The 22,077-nt window shown below is 36.4% G+C and overlaps 1 protein-coding gene across 4 annotated transcripts in view; it reads left to right on the forward strand.

Annotated features, from left to right (window-relative positions):
• Positions 1-22,077, forward strand: part of STXBP5L (syntaxin binding protein 5L) — a 379,510-nt gene that overhangs the window by 51,869 nt on the left and 305,564 nt on the right. For 2 of the 4 annotated variants that reach the window (XM_049877576.1, XM_049877583.1), the window contains exons 4-5: positions 1,926-2,007; positions 5,894-5,994. In XM_049877576.1, coding sequence (XP_049733533.1) covers positions 1,926-2,007; positions 5,894-5,994 — 183 coding nt within the window. Of the gene's footprint in view, positions 1-1,925; positions 2,008-5,893; positions 5,995-22,077 lie in introns of those variants that run through there. The other 2 variants (XM_049877594.1, XM_049877603.1) reach the window with 2 other exon arrangements.

Raw genomic sequence — 22,077 nt, forward strand, 5'->3', positions numbered from 1 at the left:
ACATCCCAGCCACCACAGTATGACAAACTGACAGATGGGTGGTAGAGATAGACGGATTGATAAATATATCTTCCATGGCTCTATTTAACATGCTCTGTCTTTTCTCTACCTTCTTGAACATATGCAATATAGTTATAATAAATGTTTGAATAATCCGGTCTACTCTTTCTCTCATCTGTGTCGTTTCTGGGTCTGTTTCTATTGATTGATTTTTCTTCTCATTCTGGGACATATTATGTTTTTTTGAATGCCTGGTGGAATGTTACAGCTTTTGAATTTACCTTGTTAGGTGCTAGATATTGCATTTTTGTAATTATCCTTGGACTTTGTTCTGGGATGCAGTTAAATTATGTGGAAATAGTTTGATCATGTTGAGACATGTTTCTATGTATTGGTAGGCAGAATCAGAGCAACCTTTATTCTAGTGATGAATTTTCGTCGATCGACTTGATGGCAGCGGGTTATAGTGGGCACTGAGGCAATACCCTTCTAAATATTCCGCCCAGTGTCCCTGAATTCTGAGTTTTTCCATTCTCACTGGTGGGAACATGAAAAATTTTTCACTCTCTGTAAGCATTGAAGATTGTTATCTCTACTTTTATTGGGTTGTTCCTTCCCCAGTCTCAAATGCTTTTCTCAGACACATTCCCTGATTAGTACTTAGCTATAGATTCAAGGGGAACACTCTGCAGATCTCTGGATATATTTATGTGTCACTCTTTTTATTTAGTACTCTGCCCTTTGAACTCTGTGTATACTTTGCCACCCCCGACTCTTAGCCCTATCTCCTAAACTCAATGGGCCTCCCGGATTCCATGTGGGCTCCCCCTCCCTGTGCTCTCTCTAGGCAGTGAACTGGGGGCAATCACAGGGCTCACTTCATATTTTTTTCTTCTCTAAGGGATCACAGTCATTGCCTACCTGATATGCAATGGCTGAAAACTGTTGTTAATTAAATTTGGGGCAGGTTTTTAATTGTTTCAGGTAGAAGGGTTAAGCTGGCCTTTGTGCCTTCAATATGGCTGAAAGTAAAAGCTCTCATATAATGTACATATTTGTAGAAGGGAATAACAGATAAATAAGTATATAAAAATATACCTTGTCAATTGGTATAAAATATATGCAAGTGAATTTTGTTCCACAGGGTTTTCTTATCCACCTCCTCATCTTCTTTCCTCACTCTCTTCTTCCTTCTCTTTTCTTTCTCTCTTCCTTCCTTATATGTTTTTTAGCTCTCTTTGTGTAATATAGGTAATGACTCTTTTAATAATATGTTACTATTTAGTTCCTAGTATCTCTTTGTCTTTTATTGTCCTTATGGTGTTTTTCCGTGTGGAAACTTGACATTTTCATGTAGGCAAGTATTTCAATCTATTTATTTGTCATCTCTGGATTTTTAGTTATACTTAGAAGGCTTCTGTGTATACCAAGATTATCAACATATGTACATAAATATATATATTTTTACTAATCTTATTTCATTTCTTACATTAAAATCCTTGATCCAAAGAATGGATTTGAACTGCCGACCTTTTGGTTAGGAGCCAAGATCTTAACCACTGTACCACCAGGGCTGTATAATCTTTGACTCATTTGAATTTACTTTAATGAAGTGTTTAAGCAGTTAAGCACGTCTAAAATGGAATGAGTTGTATCTGGATTTTCAATTCCCGTTTCACTTCATGGGAAGGAAGCTACTCCCTTTCAAATTACTATCATTCTTATTTCATACTGCTGGAGTGTTAGATACTTTTATATATAATTTAATTTGAATCAACTAGGACTTAAATTTTCAACTCTTTAGTCACAAATATGAAGACAATTAAAAAGCAAAACGTCAGTTGATAAAGATGTGATTTTTTTCTTTGCTCATTAATATTGATGTTATTTAAAATGCTAGTATCCTTGACTTTTAATTATATTAGACTTGGGAGACCTGGTGTTGATTGTTATTGCCAACATGAAAGTGGTGCAGCTGTCCTGCAGCTCCAATTCTTGATCAATGAGGTAAGGGTTTTCTTTTTCTTTTTTACTATTTAACACACATATACATTGTCTAAGTTGATATAATGTGTTTTATGTCATGATTCTAAATGCTTAAAGATATAAATGTTTGCAGCATTATTCATGGTCATATTTTTATAAAAGATAGTATTTTTATATCTATCAGTTCCTTAAATTTTAATGGAAAACATTTGTATGTGTCAGAATATCCTGTTACTATGACTATGTAGCATAATTTATAGATTAATTATTTAAATGGTTTAAAAAAAAACAACTAAAGTCTCTCTATGGGTTCACCGGCCATTAAACATTCCTTCTGTCCTCACTCTTCCCACCAGGTTAAATTTTTTGATCCAGATCTAACATCATGTTTTGTCGTTATTTTCCATGAAATAATCTTTTTATTTATTTACTGTTGGACTTTTTTGTCTGTATATATCTACATATGCATTTATTTTTATAGCTTTTATAACAATTGGTAGTCTATGCTTTCACTGTTTTTATAGAACTGTGGTGATAAGGAACTCCCTGCAAGAAAAGTAAGTATTTATCAAACTCAGAAAGGTTTCAGATCTATCCTTAGTTGAAGGTTACTTAAGACCTTCTTGACTCAGGTTTTTACAGGGGATCCTGGAGTCTTTTAGAGCTCTTTTATGCTAAGTGACCAGTTGATGCAAAAAAGCTTTAAGAGTTTGTGCCACACAAAACTCAGGCTGTTAGTTGATTGAGCTCAGGGCCTTGGGAGAAAAAATGAGGTACCACTGGTTGTTTTCTTATGGCATTAATAATGATATTTTATTCAATGTCTCCATTTCTAAGAATTTACAGTAGTAAATGTGGGTAAAATGGTTCAAAAGAAGTTCAATCAGAGATACCTGGGGCAAGAATAATTTGTGACATTTGGCAAATGTCCACTTTTCACCTTTCATGGCTCAAAAATCTTTCTTAGAAGGCTGTGAGATCCTCGTTATTGACAAACCTAGCAGATTTCATCTTGTAGGCACACTTGTTATGAGGTACCAAAAAGAAGGAGGGAGAAAAGGGAAAAATCAACCAAATAAAACACTTTTATTCTAATATCTAGTCATTGGTATCTAGAATGTCAACTTTTTTGAGGTCTCAGTGCTACTCTGTAGTTCCCAGTTGAGGGGTCTCAGCCTTCTGTCTTCTGCATTGATACCTACTGGCAGGCATAAGCTGTTTCTGTGAAATTTGCACTGGGATTGATCCACTGACAATTGTCTTTAAGGCTCTAAGTTTGCTGCTGTTCTTCATAACAGAGAATAAATAAAAAATAAGCCTTCAGCCTCTTTCCTTTGTATTATCTATCCTGAACTATTCAACCTGATCCACCTCACATTCGGCTTACAGACTTCCTAGCTTCTCACCCTAGGACCAGTGTTTCCAGTCACAGTTTTAAATCTTCACAGATCTTCACAAGCAGTGCTTCTGGTAAATTTACTTTGCTTTTGTAAAGGAACCCTAGACACTCCGGTGATGTGCTTGCTTTCATGTGTTTGGTATAGCTGGTGACTTTCAGTGGTCCTGTTCACTTTCTTCCAATGATAAGTTACTTCCCAGTTTTGTCATATAAATAGAATTAATAATACTGAGTTCCTTCCTAGATTTATTCATCTGTTACACTAAGGTTTTATTGAATATATGTTGCTTTATTTTAATTCAATTGCCCTTGGCACATTATATCTTTTGTATGGCACGTAACTGTGCAGTGTGTTGTTCGGTGAGTTCAAGTCGATTCCGACTTGTAGTGACCCTACGTTCATAGAACGATACATTGCTTGATCGTGCACCATCCTCACAATTGGTATTATGCTTGAGCCCACTGTTGCAGCACTGTGTCAGTTCCTCTGGTGGGGAGTCTTCCTCTTTCTCACTGACCTACTTTACCAAACATGGTATACTTCTCCAGAGGCTAGTCCCTCCTGATAACATGCCCAAAGTACATGAGACAAAGTCTCGCCATCCTTTCTTCTAAGGAGCATTCTGGCTGTACTTCTTCCAAAACAGATTTGTTTGTTCTTCTGGAAGTCCATGGTATATTCAGTATTCTTCGCCAACACCACAATTCAAAGATGTCAATTCTTTTTCCATTTTCCTTATTCATTGTCCAGCTTTCACATGCATATGAGGCAATTGAAAATACCATCGCTTGGGTCAGGTGCACCTTAGTCCTCAAAGTGACATCTTTTCTTTTTAGCACTTTGAAGAGGTCTTTTGCAGCAGACTTGTCCAATGTAATATATCATCTGATATCTTTACTGCTGCTTCCTTGGGTGTCGATTGTGGATCCAGGCAAAATGAAATCCTTGACAGCTTCAGTCTTTTCTCTGTTTATCTGTCAAGGATATATCTAGTGTAAAAATGTTTTCTTAATTTCATATATCAAATTCTATCCTTATCCTAGCTTAAGTGAGCTTCTGCCTTCCTAAGAAATGAGATCAGTATCAATTGTAGTCATCAGTCCCTTTCAAGCAATCCTAATGATTTTCTAGTTTGTATCTACGAAGCATTTAGGAACAATTTACTAATAAAGCAAACACACAGAAGACCCCACAAGGCATATGTAGGGTACATTTTATCTTGTGTTATCAAAGTATCTATTGGGTTTATTTTAAAATATGTACATTTATGCATACCTTTTTGAAAATATGTATGTATGCAAATTATATAAATTTTTAAGCATTTTTCTATGGATATACTCTCTAATTATGACTGACTTTTTAACCTAGTCTCTGAGGCCAAAATCATACATACACAGTCTAAGAAAAACCATCATGAGATACAAGACCTTTTTTGGTTTACAGATTACTATGAGAGGGCATGTAGATTCCTATCTTCTCTCCTATAATTCCTAAAGAAGAAAATAAATCCTAGTAATTCCTAGATACTACTCCCTGGTATCTAAACTGTAAATCAGTTTGATATCTATGATTGATGTTGTAAACTATCAAAGATTACTTGTAACACAGTACTTTAGTATGAAAACATTCTGGTATTTTAGGACTGCTGTGGTGCTGTAAGGTCACTTTTACAGAACATGTTCAATCCTCTAGAGCAGCATCAGCTTCTGTCATAGGGCAATTTTGCAAACATTTACATTTTAAGCTGGGAAACTATAATTTTGGTAGAAGTTCTACCATAGTTTAAGATGATCTTCCTTAATTCAGTGAAATAAATAATATATAAAGTCATGCACAGCAGCTAGTTATCTGCTCGTGTTTTCTGCCATACTAAAAGGTAGGAAACATCCTATTGTATTTGAAATAAGATTTATTTGTACTTGATGGTGCTCTGTAAAAAGAATCAGAATTATTTTTGAAGTTGTATTGAATTCTAGTTGGAGAAATGTTTACTTTTATGGTAGATTTTTAAAAATAACATATGAAGCTACTTGGACTATAAAAAGTAAATTAAATTATACCAAGACTAGATTTTTTCAGGAAGAGTATTTACTTTCCAACTAAACAGAAAATTCTTGCAAATAGAGATTTTTAATACAACCTGATTGAAATTTATAAAACTAGGTTAGATATTTACTTCTGTGTAAAACTATGCAGTATATTGTGTGAATAGTAGCAACAGCAAAGTAAATTTTATTTTTCCCAAAGAAAAAGAATCCTTAAAAGTAACAATGATACTACCATAATTATTCTTCTGTATTGGTAAATGCATATTCCTTTAGCAAGTAATTCCAACTGTCCATCTGCTGTATTTCACTTACCTTTTCCACTCTCAGCATTATTAGTCTTCCCGACTGAAGTACATACAACTGTCCTTCCTTATATTTCTAGGTTATATGGCCACAAACTAACTGTTCAGACAGTGAAAAATTCAGCAAATTGCTCACTCACTTGTCTTATTGTTCCAGGGTGCTTTGGTCAGTGCAAGTTCAGATGATACTCTTCATTTGTGGAACCTTAGACAAAAAAGACCAGCTATTCTTCATTCTCTTAAATTTAACCGAGAACGGTAAGACTGTATGAGTTACTTAAACAATTTTTTAATGTAAAACAAAATTCTTTCCTGAGCAGCTTTCGGGTTAACTCTTTAAAGATGTTTCTTATAACCTTAATAACTAGAAATAACTTACCATTTATGTTTGCTTTTATAATAGTTTCTTTTCATATAAAATGCATAATTGGTGTAGTTTCAGTCATCTTCTAATGGGGAAAGACTAACTTTTTTGTTCTCCTAGCTATAAACTAGGACTTCAGCAATGATATGTTCTTTTTCCTGGGCCAAAAAAAAAGGGCCAGGGTGATGAAAATCCAGACCTGAAATTTCAAAGTCAAGTAAATATTAAATGTATTTCTATAACTTTTGATCATGGTAGTTACCCCCTAAACTCTAACCTTTATGTTTAAACATTTTTTTATGTTAAAAAAAATGCTGAGAAAAAAGTTTTAGATATCCAGATATGTTCCACTAATTGCTGAGTAACACAAAACATCCAAGATTTTTTCAGATTCAGATTTAGAATCTGCCACTTTTGAAGGATATGTTAATGATCACAAAGAGAAAATTGTGTCCTTGCATACGAGAGAAGTTATTGTATTTTATTTGTAATAAATTGTACCAAATTGTAATGTTTCTAATGGTGGATTCAACCAGACGTAGAACATAACCCACATCCATTTAACTGACAGTTCACCTAGAGATGAAGTAAAACTTGATTTTATTATCTGTCTCTGTAAATTAACTATGGAATAATCTAATATTTGGTTATTATTTGGGAAACAAACTCTTTGCAGTGAATGGGAAGCACCATCACGGGAAAGTGTATGTTAATACAGAGATAGAAAGCTCTGGAAAGTAAACTGATTAGCAAGTACCAGTCAGACTGAGGGAAGTGAAGAACGGAGGCATTCAACTCATTGGCTGAGGATACAGAATAGTGCTTGCTTTATTTTTTTTGAATGGTAGTGGTTTAGAAAGAATCATCATTAATGGCTCAAAATCTGAAGGAGGTAAACTTATTTTTTATAGGTGTGGTGAGAAAGAAGGATGGCAGCTGCACATACATTCTTCCTTGTCCTATGCTTAGCTTTTTCTTCTCATGTATACCATACTACCTTAATCACTAAACCTTCAATATTCTAAGTAAAGTTCCTGATTTTTACAGCTACAGTGTTTTAGGATTCAGCTTCAATAGAAAATTTATTTATATCCAGTATTTTTGAGAAGGGAAGAAAGGAGAGGAATTTATGTTTTAGATATTTGTTAGAAATAGAACTTCTTTGTGTTAGACCTAAGGTTGGTTATTTTATTTTAAATTTAGAAAAAGTACTATAACAGAAATTTCAGAAGATTGAAAGATTTAAACATAAACCAAGAGTTATTATACTATTCATTTTTCTTTACTCCCCAAAATATTACCTGCTCAAATATTACTCTATTGATTTTATTCCTCTCTTTCCTCTCACAACTGGAATGTTGAAGTGAATGTTCTGGACCCTTCTAATGACCTTTTTTCAGGCAGAATTGATTGGTGGTGATAATTTCCAATTATAATTTTATTATTTCAGTTGTGAATTTAATAGATTGCAACATAAAAGAGCAAGCTAGCAGATTTTAAACAAGTTTGATTTATGGGAATTTTACAAGCATTTCCTTTTCCAATTCTTACAAATATAAGATAGTTATCTTTTTTGAGAAAAATGCATAGATACTGTCATGTGACTTGAGAGTAATCACTGTTACAATTTATTTTATGTTTATCATCCAAGAGAGAGGAAAAAAAAACCCTTAAATGTATGGTGAATCTCAGGGAGATTCATGTCTATAACAGGGAATTTAACCAAGCATATTTTGGAAGAGCCTCCAAACCCTCTTCAGATTCTCCTGTTAGCCATTTAACTATGAAAAATTTCTATGTGTCCTTATGCTTCTGCTGTGTATATTTTAGTTATTATAGTTTATACTTTACATTTTAGTGTAGTTTATTAGGGACTTTGATCCTCTTTGAAGCAGCCACTAGCCCTAAATCGTTGAGAAATAGGCTTGGATATTCCTACTTCTTCTGGTCCATGATCCTTGGGTTCCTTTCAGACTGATTTTAAACCTAAATATGGAAGAGAAATTATCTTGGTTTCTGTGATGCAGAATATGAATATAATGAATAAAATAAAACATTTACATTTTAGGTATATTTACAGCCCTTGATGTAAATTTGTGTAATGTTGGGGGATGCATAGAATTGATTTATATGGCTTTCAGGTGAAAATCAGTAATATGTAGGCTGGGATACACAGATCCTTAAATTATTTGTATTTATTATCTCAGAGGGTTTTTTTTTTTTTATCTGTGGTGTTCTATTATCATAATAGTACTTCTAGGGAATATTAGCTAAACTAAAGGAAAGAAATATTAAAAACACTGTAGCTTATGAAACCTCTAGCAAACTTGATCCATCAAAGTTGGCTTTTGGGGACACAAATTATAACCCAAATTTAAAATATTTTATTGCTTTATGAATGTTATTTGAATTTTTTCCTTTAAAATTTTCTTGAGTATTTTCACGTGGTTTGTCATACAGTGAAGGATCTTCCTTCCAGCCCTGTCCCCTGAACACTTAGTCCCCCTAAGCAGAGGAAAACGGTGTTAATATTTCTTGTGTCTTTATGTACATATATAAACCCGTTGCCATCGAGTCCATTCTGACTCACAGAGAACTATACAAGCAAGTATATAAAACATATTTTCCTTTCTTATGTATATTTAGATATGTATTATATACTTTTCTTTGGTTATGTGCATTTAGAACCTTGCTTTTTTCCTTTTGTAATATATTCTAAAGATTATTCCTTACTGGCACATCAAAAGTTTCCTTATGCTTTTTTTTTCTTTCTTCTTTTTTTGTGTAAATTTTACTGAATCATCAAGAAACTGCATAAATTGTAGTGTACACCTTGAATAATTTTACATGCATGGAGCAAACACCAAAATCAAGAAACATGTAATGACTAAAACCACAGAATCCCTTTTATTATTTCACCATTAAGTGTGATTTTACTATAGATTTTTTTGTAGATATACTTTGCCAGATTAAGAAGGTTTCTTTTACTCCTGATTTGCTATATGTAGGGTCGCTATGAGTCGGAATCGACTCGACGGCACTGGGTTTGGTTTTATATATATTTAAATAATGAATGGGTGTTGAATTTTATCACATAGTTCTTATGCATCTATTAAGATAATCATGATTTTTTCCATTTTTGTCTGTTAATTTGGTAAATTACATTAATTTATCTTTGACTATTCAATGACCCTTGCATTCCCAGAATAAAACTTTTGTGATGTACTAGTGCTTTTATATATGATACTGTATGTTAGATTTGCTAATATTTTGCTTTTAAATTGTTTGAGATTTTTATACCTACACGGGGCAGCGTTTTGTTCTGTTGTACATAGGGTTGCTATGAGTCAGAACTGACTCAATGGCACTTAACAACAACAATGCTCTTAAGAGTTTAGTGTGTAAATTTCCTTTCTTTAGATTTTTTGTCACCTTATACTGTCAAAGATAAGCTGACCTTTTAAACTGAATAGAGGAAGAAGATTTCTTTTTCCGTACTCAGCAAGCATTTGTGAGTGATTAGTGGTGTTTTTTCCTCAAAATTTGGAAAAAATCACCAGTGAAGCCATCAGGCCTAAGATTTCCCTTGTGGGGAGATTTTAAATAAGAGAGTCAATGTTCTTAATAGGTGTAGGAATATTAAATAACAATTCAGTTTCTTTAATAGGTGTAGGAACATTCAGGTATTCTTTTTCTTCTTGAGTCAGTTTTGGTAAGTTGTGTTTTTTAAGAAATGTGTCCAGTTTGTCTAAATTTTTATTATCCTAAATTGTAGGTCTGTAGTAATGTCCTTTGCTTGAAATAAGTTAATAATTCAAATAGTTTATCTATTGTAGATTTTTCAATGTTAACAATCATGTCATTTTCCAATAATGACAGTCTTATTTTCCTCTTTGCAATTTTGTACACCACTTCCTATTGGTGACTTGTGAGATCTTTCTTTTTACTTGATCAACATTGCAGAGGATTTATCATTTTTGTCAACCTTCTCAAAGAACTGATAGATTTCTCGATTTCCTAAACTGTACATATGTGTTCTAGTTCACTGATTGTTACTGTTTTTGAATTTGATTTGCTGTCTTTTAACCAGATTTTTGAGATGGCAACTTAGAAAATCGATTTCAGTATTTCTTCTTTTCTAATGTATTAAGTCTATACTTCTCCTCTAAATACTCCTTTATTAAGATATGTTTTATCTTCATTAATGTGAAGGAGCCCTGGTGGTACAGTGGTTAGGCGCTCAGCTATGAACTGAAAGGTTGGGGGTTCAAATTCACCAGCTGTTCCACAGGAGAAATACGTGCCAGTCTGCTTCTATATAAATTATAGCCTTGGCAACCCTATGGGGGCAGTTTTGTTCTGTCCTATAGGGTTGTTATGAGTTGGAATTGACTTGATGGGAAACAAAAACAACAAATGTGAAATTAAAATCTTTTATAATTTCTCCTGTGATTATGTTATTTAGAACTAATTTAATTTCTAAGCAGTTGGGGCTTTCCTATTTATCTTTTTTCTTGCTAGAAAACAATAAAATGCCTCTGTGGAGAAATCTTCATCTATATGATTTGTTTTTTGCCATTTGTGGAGATGTGCTTTGTGAACTTTATATGGGCAGTTTTGGTAAATGACATAAAAAATCAGCATTTATTCAATTGTTTTTGGGTTCAGTGTTCTGCATATGTAAATTAGACCAGTTTTGTTAATTTTGTTGTGTGGATCCGAAATTTTTTTTTTCTATCGTATTTTAGATGAAGGTTTACAGAGCAAATTAGTTTCTCATTGAACAATTAATACACATATTGTTTTGTAACATTGATTACCACCCCAACGACATGCCAACATTCTCTCCTTCTTAGGCCTGGGTTCCCTGTTACCAGCCTCGCAGTCCCCACCTGCCTTGCCATCCTTGCCCCGGGCTAGGGTGACCATTTAGTCTTGTTTTGTTTTATGGGCCTGTCTAATCTTTAGCTGAAGGTTGAACCTCAGGAGTGACTTCAGTACTGAGTTAAAAGGGTGACCGGGGGCTGTACTCTCAGGGTTTCTTCAGTCTCTTGTCAGACAAGTAAGTCTGGTGTGTTTTTTTTTGTGAGTTAGAATTTTGTTCCACATTTATCTCCAGCTCTGTTCGAGACCTTCTATTGTGATCCCTGTCAGAGTAGTCGCTGGTGGTAGCTGGGCACCATCCAGTTGTGCTGGACTCAGTCTGGTGGAGGCTGTGGTAGTTGTGGTCCATTAGTCCTTTGGACTAATCTTTTCCTTGTGTCTTTGGTTTTCTTCATTCTCTCTTGCTCTAGATGGGGTGAGACCAGTGGAGTATCTTAGATGGCGACTCACAAGCTTTTAAGACCCCAGACGCTACTTACCAAAGTAGGGTGTAGAACGTTTTCTTTATAAACTGTGTTATGCCATTTGAGCTAGATGTTCCATGAGACCATGGCCCCCACAGCCCTCAGCCCAGTAATTCAGGCCCTCAGGGAGTTTGGATGGGTCTGTGAAGCTTCCATGACCTTGCCTTGTACAAGTTGTGCTGGCTTCCCCACTGTTGTGTACTGTCTTTCCCTTCACCAAAGTTACCACTTATCTATTGTCTATTTAGTGTTTTTCCCTTCCTACCCTTCCCCTTCCTCGTAGCATCAAAGATTGTTTTTTTTGTATGCAGACCTTTTCATGAGTTTTTAAAATAGTGGTCTTATACATTATTTGTCTTTTTTTTTTTTTTTTTTATAATAACTTTTATTAAGCTTCAAGTGAACGTTTACAAATCCAATCAGTCTGTCACATATAAGTTTACATACATCTCACTCCCTACTCCCACTTACTCTCCCCGTCTTGAGTCAGCCCTTTCAGTCTCTCCTTTCTTGACAATTTTGCCGGCTTCCCTCTCTCTCTATCCTCCCATCCCCCCTCCAGACAAGAGTTGCCAACACAATCTCAAGTGTACACCTGATATAATTAGCTCACTCTTCATCAGCGTCTCTCTCCCACCCGCTGACCAGTCCCTTTCATGTCTGATGAGTTGTCTTCAGGGATGGTTCCTGTCCTGTGTCAACAGAAGGTCTGGAGAGCATGGCCGCCGGGATTCCTCCAGTCTCAGTCAGACCATTAAGTTTGGTCTTCTTATGAGAATTTGGGGTCTGCATCCCACTGCTCTCCTGCTCCCTCAGGGGTCCTCTGCTGAGCTCCCTGTCAGGGCAGTCATCGATTGTGGCCGGGCACCAACTAGTTCTTCTGGTCTCAGGATGATGTAGGTCTCTTGTTCATGTGGCCCTTTCTGTCTCTTGGGCTCTTAGTTGTCATGTGGGCTTGGTGTTCTTCATTTTCCTTTGCTCCAGGTGGGTTGAGACCAATTGCTGCATCTTAGATGGCTGCTTGTTAGCATTTAAGACCCCAGACGCCACATTTCAAAGTGGGATGCAGAATGATTTCATAATAGAATTATTTTGCCAATTGACTTAGAAGTCCCCGCAAACCATGTTCCCCAGACCCCCGCACTTGCTCCGCTGAGCTTTGAAGCATTCATTTTATCCCGGAAACTTCTTTGCTTTTGGTCCAGTCCAATTGAGCTGACCTTCCATGTATTGAGTGTTGTCTTTCCCTTCACCTAAAGCAGTTCTTATCTACTGATTAATCAATAAAAAAACCCTCTCCCACCCTCCCTCCCTCCCCCCCTCGTAACCACAAAAGTATGTGTTCTTCTCAGGTTTACTATTTCTCAAGATCTTATAATAGTGGTCTTATACAGTATTTGTCCTTTTGCCTCTGACTCATTTTGCTCAGCATAATGCCTTCCAGGTTCCTCCATGTTATGAAATGTTTCAGAGATTCGTCACTGTTCTTTATCGATGCGTAGTATTCCATTGTGTGAATATACCACAATTTATTTACCCATTCATCCGTTGATGGACACCTTGGTTGCTTCCAACTTTTTGCTATTGTAAACAGAGCTGCAATAAACATGGGTGTGCATATATCTGTTTGTATGAAGGCTCTTGTATCTCTAGGGTATATTCCGAGGAGTGGGATTTCTGGGTTGTATGGTAGTTCTATTTCTAACTGTTTAAGATAACGCCAGATAGATTTCCAAAGTGGTTGTACCATTTTACATTCCCACCAGCAGTGTATGAGAGTTCCAATCTCTCCGCAGCCTCTCCAACATTTATTATTTTGTGTTTTTTGGATTAATGCCAGCCTTGCTGGTGTGAGATGGAATCTCATCGTAGTTTTAATTTGCATTTCTCTAATGGCTAATGATCGAGAGCATTTTCTCATGTATCTGTTGGCTGCCTGAATATCTTCTTTAGAGAAATGTGTGTTCATATCCTTTGCCCACTTCTTGATTGGGTTGTTTGTCTTTTTGTGGTTGAGTTTTGACAGAATCATGTAGATTTTAGAGATCAGGCGCTGGTCGGAGATGTCATAGCTGAAAATTCTTTCCCAATCTGTAGGTGGTCTTTTTACTCTTTTGGTGAAGTCTTTAGATGAGCATAGGTGTTTGATTTTTAGGAGCTCCCAGTTATCGGGTTTCTCTTCATCATTTTTGGTAATGTTTTGTATTCTGTTTATACCTTGTATTAGGGCTCCTAGGGTTGTCCCAATTTTTTCTTCCATGATCTTTATCGTTTTAGTCTTTATGTTTAGGTCTTTGATCCACTTGGAGTTAGTTTTTGTGCATGGTGTGAGGTATGGGTCCTGTTTCATTTTTTTGCAAATGGATATCCAGTTATGCCAGCACCATTTGTTAAAAAGGCTGTCTTTTCCCCAGTTAATTGACACTGGTCCTTTGTCAAATATCAGCTGCTCATACGTGGATGGATCTATGTCTGGGTTCTCAATTCTGTTCCATTGGTCTATGTGTCTGTTGTTGTACCAATACCAGGCTGTTTTGACTACTTTGGCTGTATAATAGGTTCTGAAGTCAGGTAAGGTGAGGCCTCCCACTTTCTTCTTCTTTTTCAGTAGTGCTTTGCTTATCCGGGGCTTCTTTCCCTTCCATATGAAATTGGTGATTTGTTTCTCTATCCCCTTAAAATATGACATTGGAATTTGGATCGGAAGTGCGTTAAATGTATAGATGGCTTTTGGTAGAATAGACATTTTTACTATGTTAAGTCTTCCTATCCATGAGCAAGGTATGTTTTTCCACTTAAGTATGTCCTTTTGAATTTCTTGTAGTAGAGCTTTGTAGTTTTCTTTGTATAGGTCTTTTACATCCTTGGTAAGATTTATCCCTAAGTATCTTATCTTCTTGGGGGCTACTGTGAATGGTATTGATTTGGTTATTTCCTCTTCGGTGTTCTTTTTGTTGATGTAGAGGAATCCAAGTGATTTTTGTATGTTTATTTTATAACCTGAGACTCTGCCAAACTCTTCTATTAGTTTCAGTAGTTTTCTGGAGGATTCCTTAGGGTTTTCTGTGTATATAATCATGTCATCTGCAAATAGTGATAACTTTACTTCTTCCTTGCCAATCCGGATACCTTTTATTTCTTTGTCTAGCCTGATTGCCCTGGCTAAGACTTCCAACACGATGTTGAATAAGAGCGGTGATAAAGGGCATCCTTGTCTGGTTCCCGTTCTCAAGGGAAATGCTTTCAGGTTCTCTCCATTTAGAGTGATATTGGCTGTTGGCTTTGCATAGATGCCCTTTATTATGTTGAGGAATTTTCCTTCAATTCCTATTTTGGTAAGAGTTTTTATCATAAATGGGTGTTGGACTTTGTCAAATGCCTTTTCTGCATCAATTGATAAGATCATGTGGTTTTTGTCTTTTGTTTTATTTATGTGATGGATTACATTAATGGTTTTTCTGATATTAAACCAGCCTTGCATACCTGGTATAAATCCCACTTGATCAGGGTGAATTATTTTTTTGATGTGTTGTTGGATTCTATTGGCTAGAATTTTGTTGAGGATTTTTGCATCAATGTTCATGAGGGATATAGGTCTATAATTTTCTTTTTTTGTAATGTCTTTACCTGGTTTTGGTATCAGGGAGATGGTGGCTTCATAGAATGAGTTGGGTAGTATTCCGTCATTTTCTATGCTTTGGAATACCTTTAGTAGTAGTGGTGTTAACTCTTCTCTGAAAATTTGGTAGAACTCTGCAGTGAAGCCGTCCGGGCCAGGACTTTTTTTTGTTGGGAGTTTTTTGATTACCGTTTCAATCTCTTTTTTTGTTATGGGTCTATTTAGTTGTTCTGCTTCTGAATGTGTTAGTTTAGGTAGGTAGTGTTTTTCAAGGAATTCATCCATTTCTTCTAGGTTTTCAAATTTGTTAGAGTACAATTTTTCATAATAATCTGAAATGATTCTTTTAATTTCATTTGGTTCTGTTGTGATGTGGTCCTTCTCATTTCTTATTCGGGTTATTTGTTTCCTTTCCTGTATTTCTTTAGTCAGTCTAGCCAATGGTTTATCAATTTTGTTAATTTTTTCAAAGAACCAGCTTTTGGCTTTGTTAATTCTTTCAATTGTTTTTCTGTTCTCTAATTCATTTAGTTCAGCTCTAATTTTTATTATTTGTTTTCTTCTGGTGCCTGATGGATTCTTTTGTTGCTCACTTTCTATTTGTTCAAGTTGTAGGGACAGTTCTCTGATTTTGGCTCTTTCTTCTTTTTGTATGTGTGCATTTATCGATATAAATTGGCCTCTGAGCACTGCTTTTGCTGTGTCCCAGAGGTTTTGATAGGAAGTATTTTCATTCTCGTTGCTTTCTATGAATTTCCTTATTCCCTCCTTGATGTCTTCTATAACCCAGTCTTTTTTCAGGAGGGTATTGTTCATTTTCCAAGTATTTGATTTCTTTTCCCTCGTTCTTCTGTTATTGATCTCTAGTTTTATTGCCTTGTGGTCTGAGAAGATGCTTTGTAATATTTCGATGTTTTGGACTCTGCAAAGGTTTGTTTTATGACCTAATATGTGGTCTATTCTAGAGAATGTTCCATGTGCGCTAGAAAAAAAAGTATATTTTGCAGCAGTTGGGTGGAGAGTTCTGTATAAGTCAATGAGGTCAAGTTGGTTGATTGTTGTAATTAGATCTTCCGTGTCTCTGTTGAGCTTCTTACTGGATGTCCTGTCCTTCTCCGAAAGGGGTGTGTTGAAGTCTCCTACTATAATTGTGGAGGTATCTATCTCGCTTTTCAGTTCTGTTAAAATTTGATTTATATATCTTGCAGCCCTGTCATTGGGTGCGTAAATATTTAATATGGTTATGTCTTCCTGATCAATTGTCCCTTTTATCATTATATAGTGTCTTTCTTTATCCTTTGTGGTGGATTTAAGTCTAAAGTCTATTTTGTCAGAAATTAATATTGCTACTCCTCTTCTTTTTTGCTTATTGTTTGCTTGATATACTTTTTTCCATCCTTTGAGTTTTAGTTTGTTTGTGTCTCTAAGTCTAAGGTGTGTCTCTTGTAGGCAGCATATAGATGGATCGTGTTTCTTTATCCAGTCTGTGACTCTCTGTCTCTTTATTGGTGCATTTAGTCCATTTACATTCAGGGTAATTATAGATAAATAAGTTTTTAGTGCTGTCATTTTGATGCCTTTTTATGTGTGTTGTTGACAATTTCATTTTTCCACATACTTTTTTGTGCTGAGGCGTTTTTCTTAGTAAATTGTGAGATCCTCACTTTCATAGTGTTTGACTTTATGTTAGTTGAGTCGTTACGTTTTTCTTGGTTTTTGTCTTGAGTTATAGAGTTGTTATACCTTTTTGTGGTTACCTCATTATATACCCCTATTTTTCTAAGTAAAAACCTAACTTGTATTGTTCTATATCGCCTTGTATCACTCTCCATATGGCAGTTCAATGCCTCCTGTATTTAGTCCCTCTTTTCGATTATTGTGATCTTTTACCTATTGACTTCCATGATTCCCTGTTATGTGTATTTTTTTTTAATTAATCTTAATTTGTTTGTTTTTGTGATTTCCCTATTTGAGTTGATATCAGGACGTTCTGTTTTGTGACCTTGTGTTGTGCTGATATCTGATATTATTGGTTCTCTGACCAAACAATATCCTTTAGTATTTCTTGTAGCTTTGGTTTGGTTTTTGCAAATTCTCTAAACTTGTGTTTGTCTGTAAATATCTTAATTTCGCCTTCATATTTCAGAGAGAGTTTTGCTGGATATATGATCCTTGGTTGGCAGTTCTTCTCCTTCAGTGTTCTGTATATGTCGTCCCATTCCCTTCTTGCCTGCATGGTTTCTGCTGAGTAGTCAGAACATATTCTTATTGATTCTCCCTTGAAGGAAACCTTTCTTTTCTCCCTGGCTGCTTTTAAAATTTTCTGTTTATCTTTGGTTTTGGTGAGTTTGATGATAATATGTCTTGGTGTTTTTCTTTTTGGATCAATCTTAAATGGGGTTCGATGAGCATCTTGGATAGATATCTTTTCGTCTTTCATGATGTCAGGGAAGTTTTCTGTCAGAAGTTCTTCAACTATTTTCTCTGTGTTTTCTGTCCCCCCTCCCTGTTCTGGGACTCCAATCACCCGCAGGTTATCCTTCCTGATAGAGTCCCACATAATTCTTAGGGTTTCTTCATTTTTTTAAATTCTTTTATCTGATTTTTTTTCAGCTATGTTGGTGTTGATTCCCTGGTCCTCCAGATGTCCCAGTCTGCATTCTAATTGCTCGAGTCTGCTCCTCTGACTTCCTAGTGCGTTGTCTAATTCTGTTATTTTATTGTTAATCTTTTGGATTTCTACATGTTGTCTCTCTATGGATTCTTGCAACTTATTAATTTTTCCAGTATGTTCTTGAATAATCTTTTTGAGTTCTTCAACAGTTTTATCAGTGTGTTCCTTGGCTTTTTCTGCAGATATCCTAATTTCATTTGTGATATCATTAAGCATTCTGTAAATTAGTTTTTTATATTCTGTATCTGATAATTCCAAAATTGTATCTTCATTTGGGAAAGATTTTGATTCTTTTGTTTGGGGAGTTGGAGAAGCTGTCACGGTCTGCTTCTTTAAGTGGTTTGATATGGATTGTTGTCTCCGAGCCATCACTGGGAAACTAGTTTTTCCAGAAAATCCGCTAAAAAAAAACTGCAGTCAGATCCCTATCAGAGTTCTCCCTCTGGCTCAGGCTATTCAGATGTTAATGAAGCCGCCTGGGGAGGGTGGGGGAGGGAACAGAGAGATAGGAGAGTAGCACCTCAGAATATAGCCAGAGTTGCTTGTCTTGCTTGGAATGACTCTTATATCTGAGATTCCCGCGGGCGCGTCGCCTATGTGTGCTGTCTGTGTGGAGATTGCCCCCGGGGGGTCTGGCCCGCTGGAGTCACGGTCAGATCCTCCGCTTCCAGCCCCACGCCCAGCGTCAAGGCTCCCCTACTGGGACGGTGCACTCTCGACTCCAAAATCAGTCGCTGCCTCCCGGGGACTTCTCGTCCCTCCAGCCGTGTGGCCGTGCCGCCCCCGTGAACCAGGTGGGCCCCCTCCCGGGGTTAGTTCAGATGGGTGGAGTAGCTCCCCGTGCTTGTGCCGCGACCGAGTGTCCCGGCTGGAATGCTGTTCTCCCCGCTCCAATACCAGTCGCTGCCTCCCGGGGACTTCTCCTACCGGCTGCGTCCCACGCCGCCCGCGCGACCCGGATGGTCACCTTCCCGGGGTTAGTTCAGGGGGTGGAGCAACTCTCCGTGTTTATGGCGTACCTGCGTGCAGTCCAAATCCCTGTGGGACGGTTCCCCGGCTCGGATGCTACTCTTTCTGCTCCAAGATCAGTCACTGCCTCCCGGGGACTTCTCCTAACGGCTGCGTCCCACGCCGCCCGTGGAACCGGCTAGTCCCCCTCCCGGGGTTAGTTCAGGGGGGTGGAGCAGGTCTCTGTGCTTGTGCCGTACCTGACTGGTATGCTGGCTCCAGGCTCTGGAGACAATCGCTGCTTCCCCGTATTAGTTCGTTCTCCGTCTCTAAATCTGTGTTTGTTGTTCAGGGTTCGTAGATTGTTATGTATGTGATCGATTCACTTGTTTTTCCGTGTCTTTGTTGTAAGAGGGATCCGAGGTAGCGTCTGCCTAGTCCGCCATCTTGGCTCCGCCCTCTCACTTCCATTATTTGTCTTTTTGTGATTGACTTATTTCACTCAGCATAATGCCCTCCAGATTCATCCATGTTGTGATATGTTTTGCAGATTCATCATTGTTCTTTATCACTGCAAAGTATTAGTTTGTTTATCCATGCATCTGTTGGTGGGCACTTAGGTTATTTTTATCTTTTTGCCATTGTGAATAGTGCTGCAGTGAACATGGGTATGCATATGTCTATTTGTGTGATGGATCTTATTTTTCTAGGATATATTACAAGGAATGGGATTGCTGGGTCGTATGGTATTTCTATTTTTAGCCTTTTAAGGAAGCATCATATTGTTTTCCAAAATGGTTGTTCCATTGTGCATTCCCACCAGCAGTGCATAAGAGTTCCAGTCTCCCTGCAGCCTCTCCAAAATTTGTTATTTTTTTGATTTGTGCCAATAATGCCGAGGTGACAGGGTATCTCATTGTGGTTTTGATTTGTATTTCTCTAATGACTGGTGATCATGAGCATTTCCTCATGTGTCTGTTAGCTGCCTGAATGTCTTCTTTTGTGTTTTTTTGGGAGAGGTGTTGTATTTTCCTGTATATTTTAGAGATTAGACCTTGTTGGATTTGTCATAGCCAAAATTATTTTCCCAGTCTGTAGGTTCTCTTTTTGTGAAGTCTTTTAATGAGCGTAAGTGTTTAATTTTTAGAAAATCCCAGTTATCTAGCTTGTCATCTGGAATTTGATATTGTTAGTTTTTGTTTGTATCCAATTTATGCCTTGTTTTAGGGCATCTAGCATTGACCCTATTTTTTCTTCTATGATCTTTATACTTTTTGGTTTTATTTTTAGGTCTTTGATTCATTTTGAATTAATTTTTGTGTACTATGTGAGGTATGGGTCCTGTTTCATTATTTTGGAAATGGACATCCAATTTTGCCAGCACCATTTATTGAAAAGACTGTCTTTCCCCATTTGATGGACTTTGTTGAAGATCAGGTGAATATAAGTGGATGGATTTACTTCTGGGTCCTCAAATCTGTTCCATTGGTCAATGTGTCATTGTACCAGTACCAGGCGGTTTTGACTACCATAGCTGTATAGTAGGTTCTGAGGTCAGGTAGTGCAAGTCCTCCTACTTTCATCTTCTTCTTCTTCAATAGTGCTTTTTTTTTTTATGCAGGGACTCTTCTCTTTTCATATAAAGTTAATGATTAGTTTTTCCATCTCTTTCAAGAAAGCTGTTAGTATTTGGATTGGGATTGTGTTGTATTTTCCATTTGTGTAGGTCTCTTTTTGTTTCTTGCAGTAGTATTTTGTTTTTCTTCGTATAGGTCCTTTACACCCCTGGTTAGATTTATTCCTAAGTATTTTATTTTTTTAGGGGCTATTATAAATGGTGTTGTTTTCCTGATTTCCTTTTCATAGTTTTCTTTATTGGTATATAAGAATCCAACTGATTTTTGTAGGATTATCTTGTATCCTACTACTCTGCTGAGTCTTTCTATTAGCTCCAGTAGTTTTCTCATGGAGTCCTGGGTTTTCTATGTATGGTATCATATCATCTGCAAATAGGGACAGTTTTACTTCTTCCTTACCAAGTTGGATGCCCTTTAATTCTTTTTCTTGCCTTATAGCTCTAGCTAGGACTTCAAGCACAATGTTAAATAGGAGTGGTGAAAAAGGGAATCCTTATCTTGTTCCTGTTCTCAAGGGAAATGTTTTCAGCCTCTCTCCAATAAGAATGATGTTGGCTGTTGGATTTGTATAGATGCCCTTTATTATGTTGAGAAATTGCTCTTCTATGCCTATTTTATTGAGAATTTTTTATCAGGAATGGGTATTGGACTTTGTTGTGTTGATCGAGATGATCATGTGATTCTTTTATTTATGTGATGGATTACATTGATTTTCTAATGTTGCGCCGTCCTTGTATATTTGGTATGAATTCCACTTGGCCATGGTGTATTATTTTTTTGATATGATACTGAATTTTATTGGCTTGAATTTTGCTGTATTCATGAGAGGCATTGGCCTGTAATTTTCTTTTTCTGTATTGTCTTTGCCTGGTTTTGGTATCAGGGTTATACTGCTTCATAGAATGAATTCAGAAGTATCCCTTTCTTTTTTATGTTCTGAAATAGTCTGAGTGGTACTGGTGTAAGTTCTTCTCTGAATGTTTTGTAGAATTCTCCAGTGAAGCCATCTAGGTCAGGACTTTTTTTGTTGGGAGCTTTTTTTTTTTTTTTTTTAATTATTATTACCCTTTCAACCTCTTCTCTTGTAATGGGTCTGTTCAGATCTTCACCTTCAGTTTGTATTAGTTTGGATGGGTAGTGCATTTCTAGAAATTTGTCTATTTCCTCTAGGTTTTCAAATTTGTTGAAGTGTAGTTTTTCATAGTTCTCTGTTGTGATCCTTTTTATTTCAGTTGGATTCGTTGTAATGTCCCCCATTTCATTTCTTATTTGGGTTACTTGTATACTGTCCTGTTTCTCTTTTGTTAATTTGGCCAGTGGTTTGTTGATTTTGTTAATCCTTTCAAAGAACCGACTTTTGGTTCCGTTGATTCTTTCTATTGTTTTTCTATTATTTCATTTATTTCTGCTCTGATCTTTATTATTTTCCTTTCTTCTGGTGGTTGTGGACTTCTTTTGCTGTTTTCTATTTGTTTGAGTTGTGTAGCTAATGTTTTCATTTTGTCTCTCTCTTCTTTTTTGATGTGTGCATCTGTTGCTATAAAGTGACCTCTGAGCACTGCTTTGCTGTGTCTGAAAGGTTTTGGCATGATTTGTTTTCATTCTCATTTGAATCTAGGAATTTTTTGATTGCATCTTTAATTTTTTCTATTACCCAGTGGTTTTTAAGCAGGGTGGTATTCAGCTCCCATGTATTTAATTTTTTTTCTCTTGCTCTTCCTGTTATTAATTTCTACTTTGATGGTGTTGTG

Source organism: Elephas maximus, chromosome 1, assembly GCF_024166365.1.
Source record: "Elephas maximus indicus isolate mEleMax1 chromosome 1, mEleMax1 primary haplotype, whole genome shotgun sequence".
Lineage (NCBI taxonomy): Eukaryota > Metazoa > Chordata > Mammalia > Proboscidea > Elephantidae > Elephas > Elephas maximus.